Below are 12,500 nucleotides of genomic sequence, written 5' to 3'. Positions count from 1 at the left end.
CAGTAAGAAGGGTACTAAACTATTAACACTGGATTGGTGGCAGATAGAAGATATATTCTTTTTTTTTCTTTATATGCCTATCAGTTTTTGACCCATTATAATAAACATGTATTATGTTATAACTTTTAAAAGTATGTAATAATTTTTTTAAAGGGGAGAGGATGTGAGCAAAGGACAAAATTTTCTCACAGCTTACTGTGAGTATATTAGAATTGAGGTATTGTTTTTAGCAATCTGAAGTTACTTACGTAACTAGAACTGATAAGATTTTTTTCTTTTTCTGTAAAATAAATGATACATTTGTAGAAAGTCTATGCTTCTACAAATTTTCACACGCTATTTCAACAGCCTATGAATAGGGAGAAAAATGAAAGAAGTGAAACAGAGAGGTTGTGTGCATTGCTGGAGGTCACACCATAAAATCATGTTCTCCCAGCTCCTCATGCTGTGCCTTTCCTAAAGTAAACAGACTATGTATGTTAAAGTTAAATACAGATGCTATGAATCTGTGATAAATGGTAATGAGTGTGGCCAAAGACACCACTGTGGCAAAGGCATTCTCCATCTTAACTCCTAATGCTTTGATGGAAGAAATAAAAAGAAACCCTGTTACCTCTGCTGCTATTTCTCTCTCTGCAGTTACAGAACTTAGATCCTGAGAAAAGCATGAAATAACTACCAGGTACCTTGTGGGGTCCTATGCAATGAAGCAAAACCTATGGTCTCCTGAACTAGAATATAAAAAATATCCGAATACAATATTCAGTTACTCTCATGGTTTTGAGAAGGCCTGACTATCAGACTCTTGAATAATGGGAAGTGGGGGTTATTTAATGCACTTAGAATATTTGGTTTTACTTTATAAAGCTTTAATAAGCACATGTGCATAAAAGTCAGACAATAAATTTTATCTAGGTTAAACATAAATCTGAGACTATTAGTAATATCATGAAAATTACATGACATATTGTCTTTTTTTTTTTTTTTTAAGCTAACTGGCCACCATTTTCTACCAAGACCACCGTGTCTTAAAAAAGCAACAACTGACAGATCTTTCTTTGGAAGAGAGGGGAGGGAGAAAGGGTAGAAAAAGGGCCCAAGTTCCTGCTGTTTGATTGACTAGATAATATTTATTAATCATTTACTGCAGAAGCAAATTTTAATAAACTTGTAACTGATCAAAATGTTTCAGAGAAATGCATCACTGACAAGGTACTGTTTCTGACTGAAATGTGAGCCGGTTCCCAGATTTAGGACTTGTAAACTGCCTAAGAAATCAAGGCAGTAACACAATATTAATATTTAATCCACATTAAAGGTATTTTAATTTACATACATTCATAGGACACACTTGTTTTTTAAAAGGAAAGAGAGAAAAATTTATAGAATTGATCTTTCAGAGAGAAGAAAAACTTCATGCTGTTTTATCTCACGATCACAATTTAAGGAAAGTGTCGGTTTTAATATGCACATTTACCCTAAACCTGAAATATATATCAGCTTAGGTTAAAAAAAAAAAAATTAAAATGCTGGGAGGAGAGGAATCTATTACATTGAAGTCCCTAAATAGTATATGAGAATAGTTTTCATCAGTGTTTAATAAATATATAGAGTGTATGAGAAACATCAGTGTATTGTGAGATAACTATGTTCTCAAACTCATTTAGAGAAATGTCAAAAATATTTTGGGGGGAACACAGTGGTGAAACATTAAAATAAGATAGGTATTTTAAAACGTAACAGACAAAGGATGAGTGACTTTAGAATAGGGTTCATAACCTCTGTTTGAGAATAGGGTTCAAAACCTCTGCATGCATCCTCAAAAGTATAACAGTAATACATAACCTGTATTTACGCTTGCATTAAATAAAATCTTTAGTCTGTGAACTGAAATACAGCCGTTTTATTTTCGAGTTCTACACAAAATAGCCTAAAACAGAGAGAAAAGGGCTTTTATTAGAATGTAGTATTATTGATGAGCATGTAATAGCAAGAGCCCGCCTACATTTCTGGCAAGCAGCAACTATATTCTACAAACCACTGATGGGCTAAACAAGCTATTAATGACAGTTGCTTTTCAACATTTAAAATAGTCAGACTGTGTTGCCTGACCACAAGGACAAGTAGGTCATCACTCTCAGATGTTATACAATATAAGAAACATAAATGAGACCTCTGTGGGGAGAAAAAACCCACAGGTATGGCTCCAGAGTTCTTTGGCTATTCAACTATTAATAGAAAGCAAATCCCACTTAAAGTTGTAAATACTTGTAACCCATTTTACTAAAAGATTTATCATCACTTATTTAACTTTCCACCTACAGCTGAACAAGGTATTATTAGTCCTAGTGTCCAGCTCCAGCCCTGAAATATACAACTTAATATCCAGAACCCAAATAAAGAAGAAAAAAAAATTAGCCCTTTGCCACTCTCACAGAGTAAGATGATGAAATTTTTCACCCTGTATAAACCTGTGGAGTGTCTGTCTCCCTGGGTTTATGAATGCCCAACTAATCATTCACAGGTTGCAGAATCATACTCAATGAGTATATGGGGGAACATCTAGATTTTCCATCAGATTCAGAGGGCCTTGTTCATTGGACACATGTCTTTCAAGTCAATGCCTTTCAATGTACTTTTCTTTCTGGTGGTCACTGGACCAGCGGCATTAGCCTCACTTGGTAGCTTGCTAATGTAGAATCTCAAGTCCTACTCCAGACCCAGAGTTTAAATAATATCCCCAGGAGGTTCATATGCACATTAAAGGTGGTGAAGCACTGACCTAGAACATGTCCCCCCACCCAAACCCACCTCCAGTTATTTGACTTTTCAGAAAAGAGAACAAGGGAAGTTTAGAAATATCATACTGATCAGGATAATTCACTTCATTCCCTGCTGGGCATGGCACAGCAGTCCTTTCAAGCTAGAAACAACCCACAAAACTATTTTGACCTAAAGAAAATGACAACTTTTCATATAGCGCAACCTAATATATTCAGATCTCAATCCCTCTCCCAAGAGGAAAGGATAGCATTATTTTTATAGATTGCTAATAAAACAATCATAGCTATATTATAATCAAATGGCAAGGTTCTATCTTCTGTACACTTTCATAATTTAACAATAAAAATGCATGTTAATGTCACCTACTTGACTGTATTAAAAACACTCTAAAAAGTAAACCTTTTAACCCCCTATTACATAGTTCAATAAGGGTTACTACTCACTATATTATCCAGAATTTAAAAACATAGGATGGCAGAAAAATATAGAGTCAGCTACCTTTGATATACAGAGAACTTAAGAGTCAATTTTCCACACGCTAGGACATCTTTAATAAAAAAAAGTCAGGAGCAACATCACCATCTAATAACCACCCACCTCCACTCCTTCAACCCTGCTGTGTTAACAGACATACACTGGAGCCACATCAGAAGGTCTTTAATTTGTATATGATTCTTCATCAAATAAAAAATACTATTTCCTTAAGTTCATTATAAAATCTAAGTACAACATTATAAGCAATGTTTCCACTCATTTTCTCTAAGCTTAAATAGATATGGACACTGAACTCTGAGATGTTTTGTATTCAATTCTGCTGATCATTCGGCAGGACCCTGTAGGAGGACTCCTGAGGATTCAAGGTCTATTCAACATTGATTTCTGACATTTTTCATTATGAATTTCTCATTTGAGGCAAAATTTTTCAAAGACATGCCACCCTGTGCCACCCCTGATAATGGCTGTAAGTTTAATACATAACTGGAAGTACAAACAAAAATCATCCACAGAAAAACAAAGTGCAACACTAAAATGCCAAAATAGTGAACATAGGCCTAGGATTTGGTGTTACCATAGCACCAGTTAGAGGAAAGGGGCTTGAAAAGGAGTGGGACCAGAAGAGGCAGCCTCAGGAAGCTGCTTCTGGGAGAAAATCAGGTAAACAGAATACATGTCAGTGACAAGAAAGAAAGTAGTAAGAAACAAACTGCTAAAGAGAAACAGGACATGTCAACCCCTTCCTCCCTGCCACCCCCATCATCATCTGTTAGAGAAATTACGCTTCGATGTACTGCAGAAGACGGCAACTCTTAAACTAGGAACCCTGTCTACAAAATGTCTAGGATTTCTAAAACGAAGGAAGGAAGGAAGGAAGGGAGGGAGAGAGGGAGGAAGGGAAGGAAGAAAAAGAAAGAAATCAAATCACCCTCATATAAAGCTACTATAAGAAGTAACTAGAAAACGCAAATTAAAACATTTCAGTAGATGAAAATTCTTCCCCTAAAACCAACTACAAAGCACAAGACTCATTTGGACAAATAACAAAAAGAAAACCTAGAATCAGACATTCAAAAAATAAAAACAGAAATGGAAGGAAAAATATTTCAGATATGGAAAATACATTATAAGGTGCACAAAGAAGAATAAATTTGAACGAAAATTTAATAAGAAATACTGAATAAAAGCAGGAAAACAATTCAGAGAATAAAGACAAAGTAAAATAGTAAAAAGAGTCAGAGAGAAAGGGACCGAAATAGAAGACAAGCAAAGAAAGATTATATACTGGAGTCACTAAAGAAGAAAATAAAACAATGGAACGGACTAATATTTAATTCTATAATCCATGAAAATTATTTCTGTAAATGAGAAAACTTAAGTTTACATATGAAATTGCCCAGAAAAATTAGTCAGAAACAATCAACTTTGAGAATTATCCTAGTAAAAGCAAGATCAATGAAAAAATGGCAATGTCTCAAGGCAAAAAAAATCTAATTATTTATAAGGGTAAAAAAAATAAGGCAATGGGCTTCCCTGGTGGCGCAGTTGTTGAGAGTCCACCTGCTGATGCAGGGGACATGGGTTCGTGACCCAGTCTGGGAAGATCCCACATGCCGCAGAGCGGCTGGTCCCGTGAGCCATGGCCGCTGAGCCTGCGTGTCTGGAGCCTGTGCTCCGCAATGGGAGAGGCCCCAACAGTGAGAGACCCCTGTACTGCAAAATAAATAAATAAATAAGGCTGGTACCAGAGACATCAAGAGCAGAATAATATCTCAAGAAAGTCAAGGAAAAAACTGTAAGCGAAGGGTTTTACATCCAGTCAAGCTGTCATTCAAGTTGCAAGACTCCAGAAAAACAGCTTGGAATGTACAAGATCTTGGAGAATAATGTACATAGGAGCCTTTCCTGAGGAATATACTAGTGGATGAGTTTTATACAAACAGGAGATAAATGGGGAAATATCAGCAAACAAACTGATGGCAAATATTTAATATATTTAATTTTAAAGGTGATTCTAAAACAACGTAAGCGTGGCTGGAAGAATAGTATGCAAACATTTTATATTCTAACAAAGTAGCAAAAAACACAGCAAGAAGAAATGGGAGGAAAAGGAAGAAAGGGAAAATACAACAGGAGCATTGTCTATAATGAAGGTAACAGGTGGGAGTCAAAGGATGTCATCTATAAGGTTAAACAGGAACAAGGGGGATTAAAACCATTATAAAAGGTATAAATACAAAGGTAACCAATAGAACAAAAATGCAAACCTTCCTAAGTTTCATCATCATAATTACAATAGCTCTTCAGAGACAATTCTCCATAACATTCTGTACATCTTATATCAGCCATCAGCCTTTGTTCAGAACTATCTTTTCAAAGATGTTTGGTACAGCAAACAGTCTTTGGTATAGCAAACAGCAAGACAGAGACAGAATATCCCCCTGGGCCAGAAGGCATGTTTGTTACCTAACTAGGATAATAAAGATAATGTCTTTCTCTTGGGCAAAGTTTGGGCAGATTTTCTAACAGCTCCGTAAAGAACTCCTAAATCTGGAGCCCCTCAGTGATGACACAAACCCACTGGGTATGCAGCATCACCCCATGGGACTTGGGGGTCAAGGGGAACCTATACAGCCATGAAGTACGTGCTACTTTTTGTGCTGTTAGTAAGAAAATGCTTTGTCTCTGACGCAGGGAATCTTGTGTCTTCTGTCAGCATGTATGAAAGTGTAGCAGGCATGCAAGTTGGGCTAAAATCTTAATAAAGGAGACACAGCTAAATAGAGAAAGAAATATCGTAAATATAATGATACACACAGTAATTATGGAGTGATTTACAGGATATACTGATAAGTGAAAACAGCAAAATAGAAAGAAGTATACACAATATGCTTTAAAAAAATATTTATTTGTTTATTTTTTGGCTGTGCTGCATGGCTTGCAGGATCTTAGTTCCCCAACCAGGGTTCAAACCCGGGCCCCTGGGAGTGGAGGCACAGAGTCCTAACCACTGTACCTCCAGGGAATTCCTTACAATATGCTTTTTATAAGAAACAGGAAATAGGAATACATACACATATGCATATACATATATGTACACATAATTTTACAAAAAGCACAGGAAGGATAAACAAGAATTTAATAAAATATGCTACCTACAAGGAATAGAGAATAGTTAGAAAGGAAGGGAGTGACACCTCTCTGAGGATACTACTGTGTATCATATTTTGACTTCTGGAAGCATGTTAACATTATAGATATTCAAACATAATTAAATCTACAAGAATGGGAACAAAGGCACCTAAAATTGAATGCAAATGGAAACAAATGAATGCCACTATATTTCAAAGGAATAAACTACACTCAAGGGGAAAAAAAACTACAAATAAATCTTGAAATCTTTTATTTAAGTTTATTTTCAAAATATATAGCTGTACTGGAACTATTTTATGTATATTATATGATTGAGCAAATGGGTAAATGTATTAGTGTTGTTAGGAGTCCAGGTTCTCCCTTTACATAAAGGGAAATACAAATATGAAACGGGGGAGGACAAGGAAGAATTCTGTGGTTTGGATTGAAATTGGAGGTATCAGTATGACTCACATGTTCTTCAAAATATTTATCTACTTACCTACCTACCTCTATTTAACTATCTAATCTAGCACTGAAAGGTCCTAGAAGTAATGAAATCGCAGAGACAATGATCATATCACATGTCCAGACCTTGATTCCTACAACACCATTTTCCTCTAAAATGGAATAGGGTAATTTGAAGAAATGGCTGATTCTGGAAGTGGGACAGGGAAGGTATAAGATAAGCCTGAAACATCTTGTTGTGTCAGAAAATGAGGACGTGCTTAAAAAAAAAAAAAAAAAAGGGAGTATGTTGAAAGGACCCAGAAACCATCTTTAAAGAAGATTCTCTGGACAAATCTGTGACAATCTGAGTGTCAAAATAAATAAGAAAAGTAACTGATAATAACCTAGTCATGAGTCTTTGCTCACAATAAGTAAATAAAATAAGAAAGAAGGATGGGCTTTTCCTTATAGTGGAATGCTGGCTGCTAAATATAGGGGGAGTGGTAGAGCTGGAAAAATCTCAATTTTGCAATCATCAGGCAAGAATCATCAATGGATGTCGGGGCACCAACCTTCAAAAGTTCTGTCTAGAATTTTAAACAGACATAGACTTTATGGGTAGTACACAAGTTTGTAAGAAGAAAAATAAAATGGTATTGGGGAGGGAGTAAACTATAAGAAATTTAAGCTAAGAATGATATGCTGGACAGTTCCCAGGAAAAGTTGGCAACATAGAAAAGAATGATAGACTAAAGACTGAATCAAGGGCTTGAGAAATTGTGACAAATAAATGAATTGGTCCTTGAAGAGGTTTCAGGGAAACAGAGTCCACCTATCTTATTCTTCTCTCCATACACCCACACTTGTTACAGATAACTATATATACCAAGAAGAGCCCATAAACAGAGTACAAAGACAGTGCAACCATATATGTGTTCTTGTGACAAATATACTGCATGCCATTTTTCTTAACTCATTTAAATTTATATGGCTTTCACCCTCTCTTAGAACAATGCTAATTTTCTATGATAATCCAGATAAATTTGAAAAGACAAGAAGGGTACATTAAGAAGAGATTAACTCCAAATGTGTGGGATGTTCTCATTTTAATGTTACACCATATATTTTTTAAAATCAATCTATTAGAATCTATACTTTAATTGTATTTGGTATGCAGCCAATTCAAAGAAGGGGTACGTGTGCTAGAAGACAAGGGTTATAAGTATCTGTTCAGCTGGAAAGTGGATAGACCAAACCTAAGGAGCCCACAGTTGCTAGACAGACAGGTTTCTTTGTGCTCAACCAATGAATTCTTAAGTTCACTTCCTTCTTAGGCAGTTATAAAGAATATCATTGACTTTACTGAATATTATTAGTGTACAAAGCAATATATATGTGTATATATGTGATAATATGTATTCATGTATTCATATTATTGTTAATAGTTCACAGTCAGTGGGTCAATTTTACAATGTCAAGTTATAGAATTTGAATGACTTAAGTAAAATGCATTAAAATCATCTACTTCCACTACCTGTTGTACTAATCATGGCTCTCTCACCCCTAAAATGCCTTATCTTTGAAATACATTTGATGTATGTGACCCAGATAAAATGAAATATAACTCAGAGTCAAAAATGGAAAAGGTTTTTAAATACTTTTAGCTGAAGAATTCTTTGTTCAGATGAAATCTTATTTTAAAAGGTTAGAAGTATACAAAATAACTAAAAGTGGGAACTATTCTGGCTAAAGTGGGCACTATTCTGGCTAAAGTGGGCAGGGGAATTCTGGAGTGCCACCTGTTTTGGGGAGACTTCCTGGCAGCCCAAGGCAGTTAGAAAACCACTGCTGCATAAGATTATAAGTAGAGTATAAATGCATGAAATTGTCACTGAATGTAAGTTCATACTAGTGAGTATTAAAAAAATATGGAATTTAAACAAAAAAAAGAATCTAACTCATCTACTGATGAATATGAACCAAGTAAATATACAGTCTTTTTATTAAATAGTAATTTACAAGAGAAGTATAAAAGACAGCTCATTTTGGAACTATGTTAGCTGTTCTTCCTTGTTATAAGCTGTCAATTGATACTGGCATTAGATATCTTAGATTAATATTTTTATTCTGATGTCCACATGTATGTCCTAAATATCATGTGCCACAATGAAGTGATAAACAGGGATTCAAGAAATAATTTTTAATAATGAGATTAACAATATTATTTAATTACTTCTAATCTGGACAAATATATATACTTCAATTTTTCTAACTAGTTTATTATATTCTGCTTTTAATAATTAATCTGTAATTTTTAGGATGATTTTATCATTTTTAAAAAGTCTAGGTTTCCTCAGTTTCCTTTAGCTATTGAAAGAAAAACCAAAAATCCTTTCTAACTCTAAAACTACTATAAATAAAAATGAAGCTGCCTCTTGCTACTGTTTGCTTTGTGGGAGCAGAACAAAAGCACATTAATAGTTAACAAAGCTACAATATGATATACGAATGAAGTCTTGCATTAAAAAAGTACTTAGATTGTATTTACAAAAGAATCTCTATCATTAATTATTCAACGTTTGGATTTGACCAGAAACCAGAGCATGACTTTATAATGCTCTGTTTAAATGAACTACTTAATGTTGTAATGAACACTCAATGTGGTGAGCTCAATGAATTTTGGACCTGGTATAATACAACAGTTCTTCCAATTTTCTGATGAATTGACAGATTTTAATGTTAAGTCAGTTGGAATTTTACTTGTTTTAAAAATGTTTACTTAAACCAAAAATTTTGCATCTCAATTATTCTATATTCTAAAACTGAATGTAGTTTAAACCAATGCATTATTCATAAAGCAAAGACATCAGGAAAAACAAAGCTGTGCACTTCTTTCAAAGCAGTTAAATTGCTAAAACATACCATATTTATGCATGCAATATTTGATTGTGTTTTTCTTAAAACACAAGCTTGTTTTTGTCAGATCAAGATTTGCCAAAAATTCTACACCAAACACTTTTCTTTATAATTAAAGCAATCATCAATCCAAGGATTGTCATCCATTTTATTTCATCTCTACATCAGAAAAAAATGTAATTTAAAAAAATTTTTAATTCCCTTGAAATGATAAGATAAATGAAAATGTAAGTGCCTTCACGTAATAACAGTAAGCTGACCCTTTGGGAAATGGTTGACTTTCTCAATACAAGGTATTCAAAGCTCATTCAAAAGTGTTCATTTAGAATGCAGATATCAAAGATGATGCAAATGTTCAAGAGAAAATTAGAACTTACCAGATGTTCTAATACAGCTTTGATGCTTCCAGATTCCCTAAAATAGAAGAATAAAAGTTTAAAATAGTTGTTAAACCCTTGTCTGCTATAATTTATGTTTACCTCAAAAATATTTTACAAACCCTTATAATTTTTTCATATATCTTTCCTAATGTTCATAATAACATTGTTTTTAAGGACAAAACAATTTCCTTACGGAACAGATAATTTATTTATATCTAATAGTACTACCGCTAAAATTGATATTCGTCTAGTAGAAAGAATGTTTCAGACTTTTCAAAGTCAGTGGAGAACAAAAAAGAAATCAAATGTGTTATTTTACTATTTGCACACTGTCTTTATTTTACATTAGCTATTTCATTAGAGTTTATGTTTCTTCAATGTTTATTATGAAAATGTTCAAACATACAGATTCTTTTCACAATCTAGAGTCTACAATTGACATTTTACTAATTTGCTTTATCAAATATCCATCCATCAGTAGGTGCATTTTTATATAAAAAATGGCCACAAAAAGAATGTTTGTGAGTACATAGCTAAATAAGTCAATCTTAAATTTTTTCCTAGCATGAATTTTATCAACTTAGTGCCCACTACAAATCAGAACCTAAGACTATTGTAATATTTAAAAGCAAAAAAATCACCAACGGAAACACAAACATCAAATATCACAATATATTTTAAGTATTTAATTTCTTGCTTTTCACTTTAAAAAAGAGTGCTGATGAAACTAAAAATACAAATAACTGTGCAAGTAGCAAAGATAATTTAAATACACATTTGGTGAAATATGGCAATAGTGAGATATTTTTCCTGATTTCGGTCAATGCTAATTTATTAGTGACAAATGGACTTTGACTTTTCTCACTCCAACAAGCAGTATTTGAATTCCATCATTAACATCATGCCTTATCTGTTTTAACATAAAATTATACTTCTACCACATTGCAGAAAATAATTATGAAACATCCAACAACAGTACTGCATTCATGATGTTTAATCTTTTCCCCATACCTCTTTCTTTCTCTAAAGTGGCCCCAATTTTATTTCTTTTCTCTTTATTTCGTCTCCAATTTTTTTTTTTTTACCAAAAATCTACTTACTTCTGTTTCCTTTGTCTTGCTATACAATCTTTTCAAATTTCCCTATCTTTTCCCTTTGGCTCTACTGCTTGAAAACTATACTCATGGCTTCCAACCTTTGCTCTCACTGCCCAGTCTGGCATCCTGGGAATAAATTCCACTGTCTACTGATTAGTACTCATCTTTAGCCATTCTCTCTTCTGCTTTCTGCTTCTGGCAATGCTATATATTCAACATTTAAAAATTTAAGGATTTCTGAAACTTATCCTCTGGATGCAGTCCTAATGAAAAATGACAGAAATAAATTGTAACAAGGTGTCAGAGAAGGCCAATAGCTACATAAATAATTATTTTTACCTTTATTATTATAAAATTAATGTATTTGTTGGAGCTGGAAGTCAGATGAATCTTTAAGTTTTCACAAGGAAATTCTCATATAACCATTTGTGCAATTTAAAATTTAAACAAAAAGAATAATACATATAGTGAGACATCTGACAGTGTAATATGTACTTATGTGTATGTATACAGGTTACAATAAAATTAAACCTTCCTCCCATCAGTGACTCCCAATTCTCAATCACTGGTATTAGTTATTTGTTTGTCCTTCCAAAGATAGTCTATGCATGTGTATGCATGCTGCTGTGTGTGTGTGTGTTTCTCTTCTTCTTCTTCTTCTTTTTTTTAACCCAAACAGAAGCATAATATACACACTGTTTTGTACCTGAACGTGGCAATCTATCTTGGAGCCAAGTATATTTATACTATATAATACACATCTACTTAATTTTTCCCCCATGGCTACATTGTCACATCATGGTTCTTATTAGAAAATAATGCTGCAATATAAAAGAACAAAAATGCTCAGATTCAAAGTACAAGTCCATAATTCATTATCTGAAACCATTGGGGTTAGACATGCTTCATTAGAGTATTTTGGATTTTAAGAAAGGTAATAAGGTACATATAGTGTATGTCATAAAACACTGACAGCAAGGCTTGAAGAAGCATCTCATCATCATACATATTAATAATTCTGAAAGAAACATGAATGTCCACACAAAGTGGGATAAACAAAGACTATAAACAGCCTCATCTCAGGGTAGGTTTTGCTGTCAACTGACTTCGTCACAAACTTAGGGAAAATATCCCAGTTTTCTGAGTTATTTGCAGTTTGGAATCAAGGATAAGAAAAAGAAAGAAAGGAAAGAAAGAAGGAAGGAAGGAAGGAAGGAAGGAAGGGAGGGAGGGAGGGAGGAGGGAG

The 12,500-nt window shown here is 33.8% G+C and overlaps 1 protein-coding gene across 1 annotated transcript in view; it reads right to left on the bottom strand.

Moving 5' to 3' along the window:
- Positions 1-12,500, bottom strand: part of RSRC1 (arginine and serine rich coiled-coil 1) — a 433,291-nt gene that overhangs the window by 206,318 nt on the left and 214,473 nt on the right. Inside the window, exon 5 of the mRNA XM_024740166.1 lies at positions 10,155-10,191. Coding sequence (XP_024595934.1) covers positions 10,155-10,191 — 37 coding nt within the window. The remainder of the gene's footprint in view (positions 1-10,154; positions 10,192-12,500) is intronic.

The sequence above is a fragment of the Neophocaena asiaeorientalis genome, unplaced genomic scaffold (genome assembly GCF_003031525.2).
Source record: "Neophocaena asiaeorientalis asiaeorientalis breed wild unplaced genomic scaffold, Neophocaena_asiaeorientalis_V1.1 scaffold50, whole genome shotgun sequence".
Lineage (NCBI taxonomy): Eukaryota > Metazoa > Chordata > Mammalia > Artiodactyla > Phocoenidae > Neophocaena > Neophocaena asiaeorientalis.
Note: the sequence above shows the minus strand (reverse complement) of the source record. Positions and strands in the feature narration are given on the sequence as shown.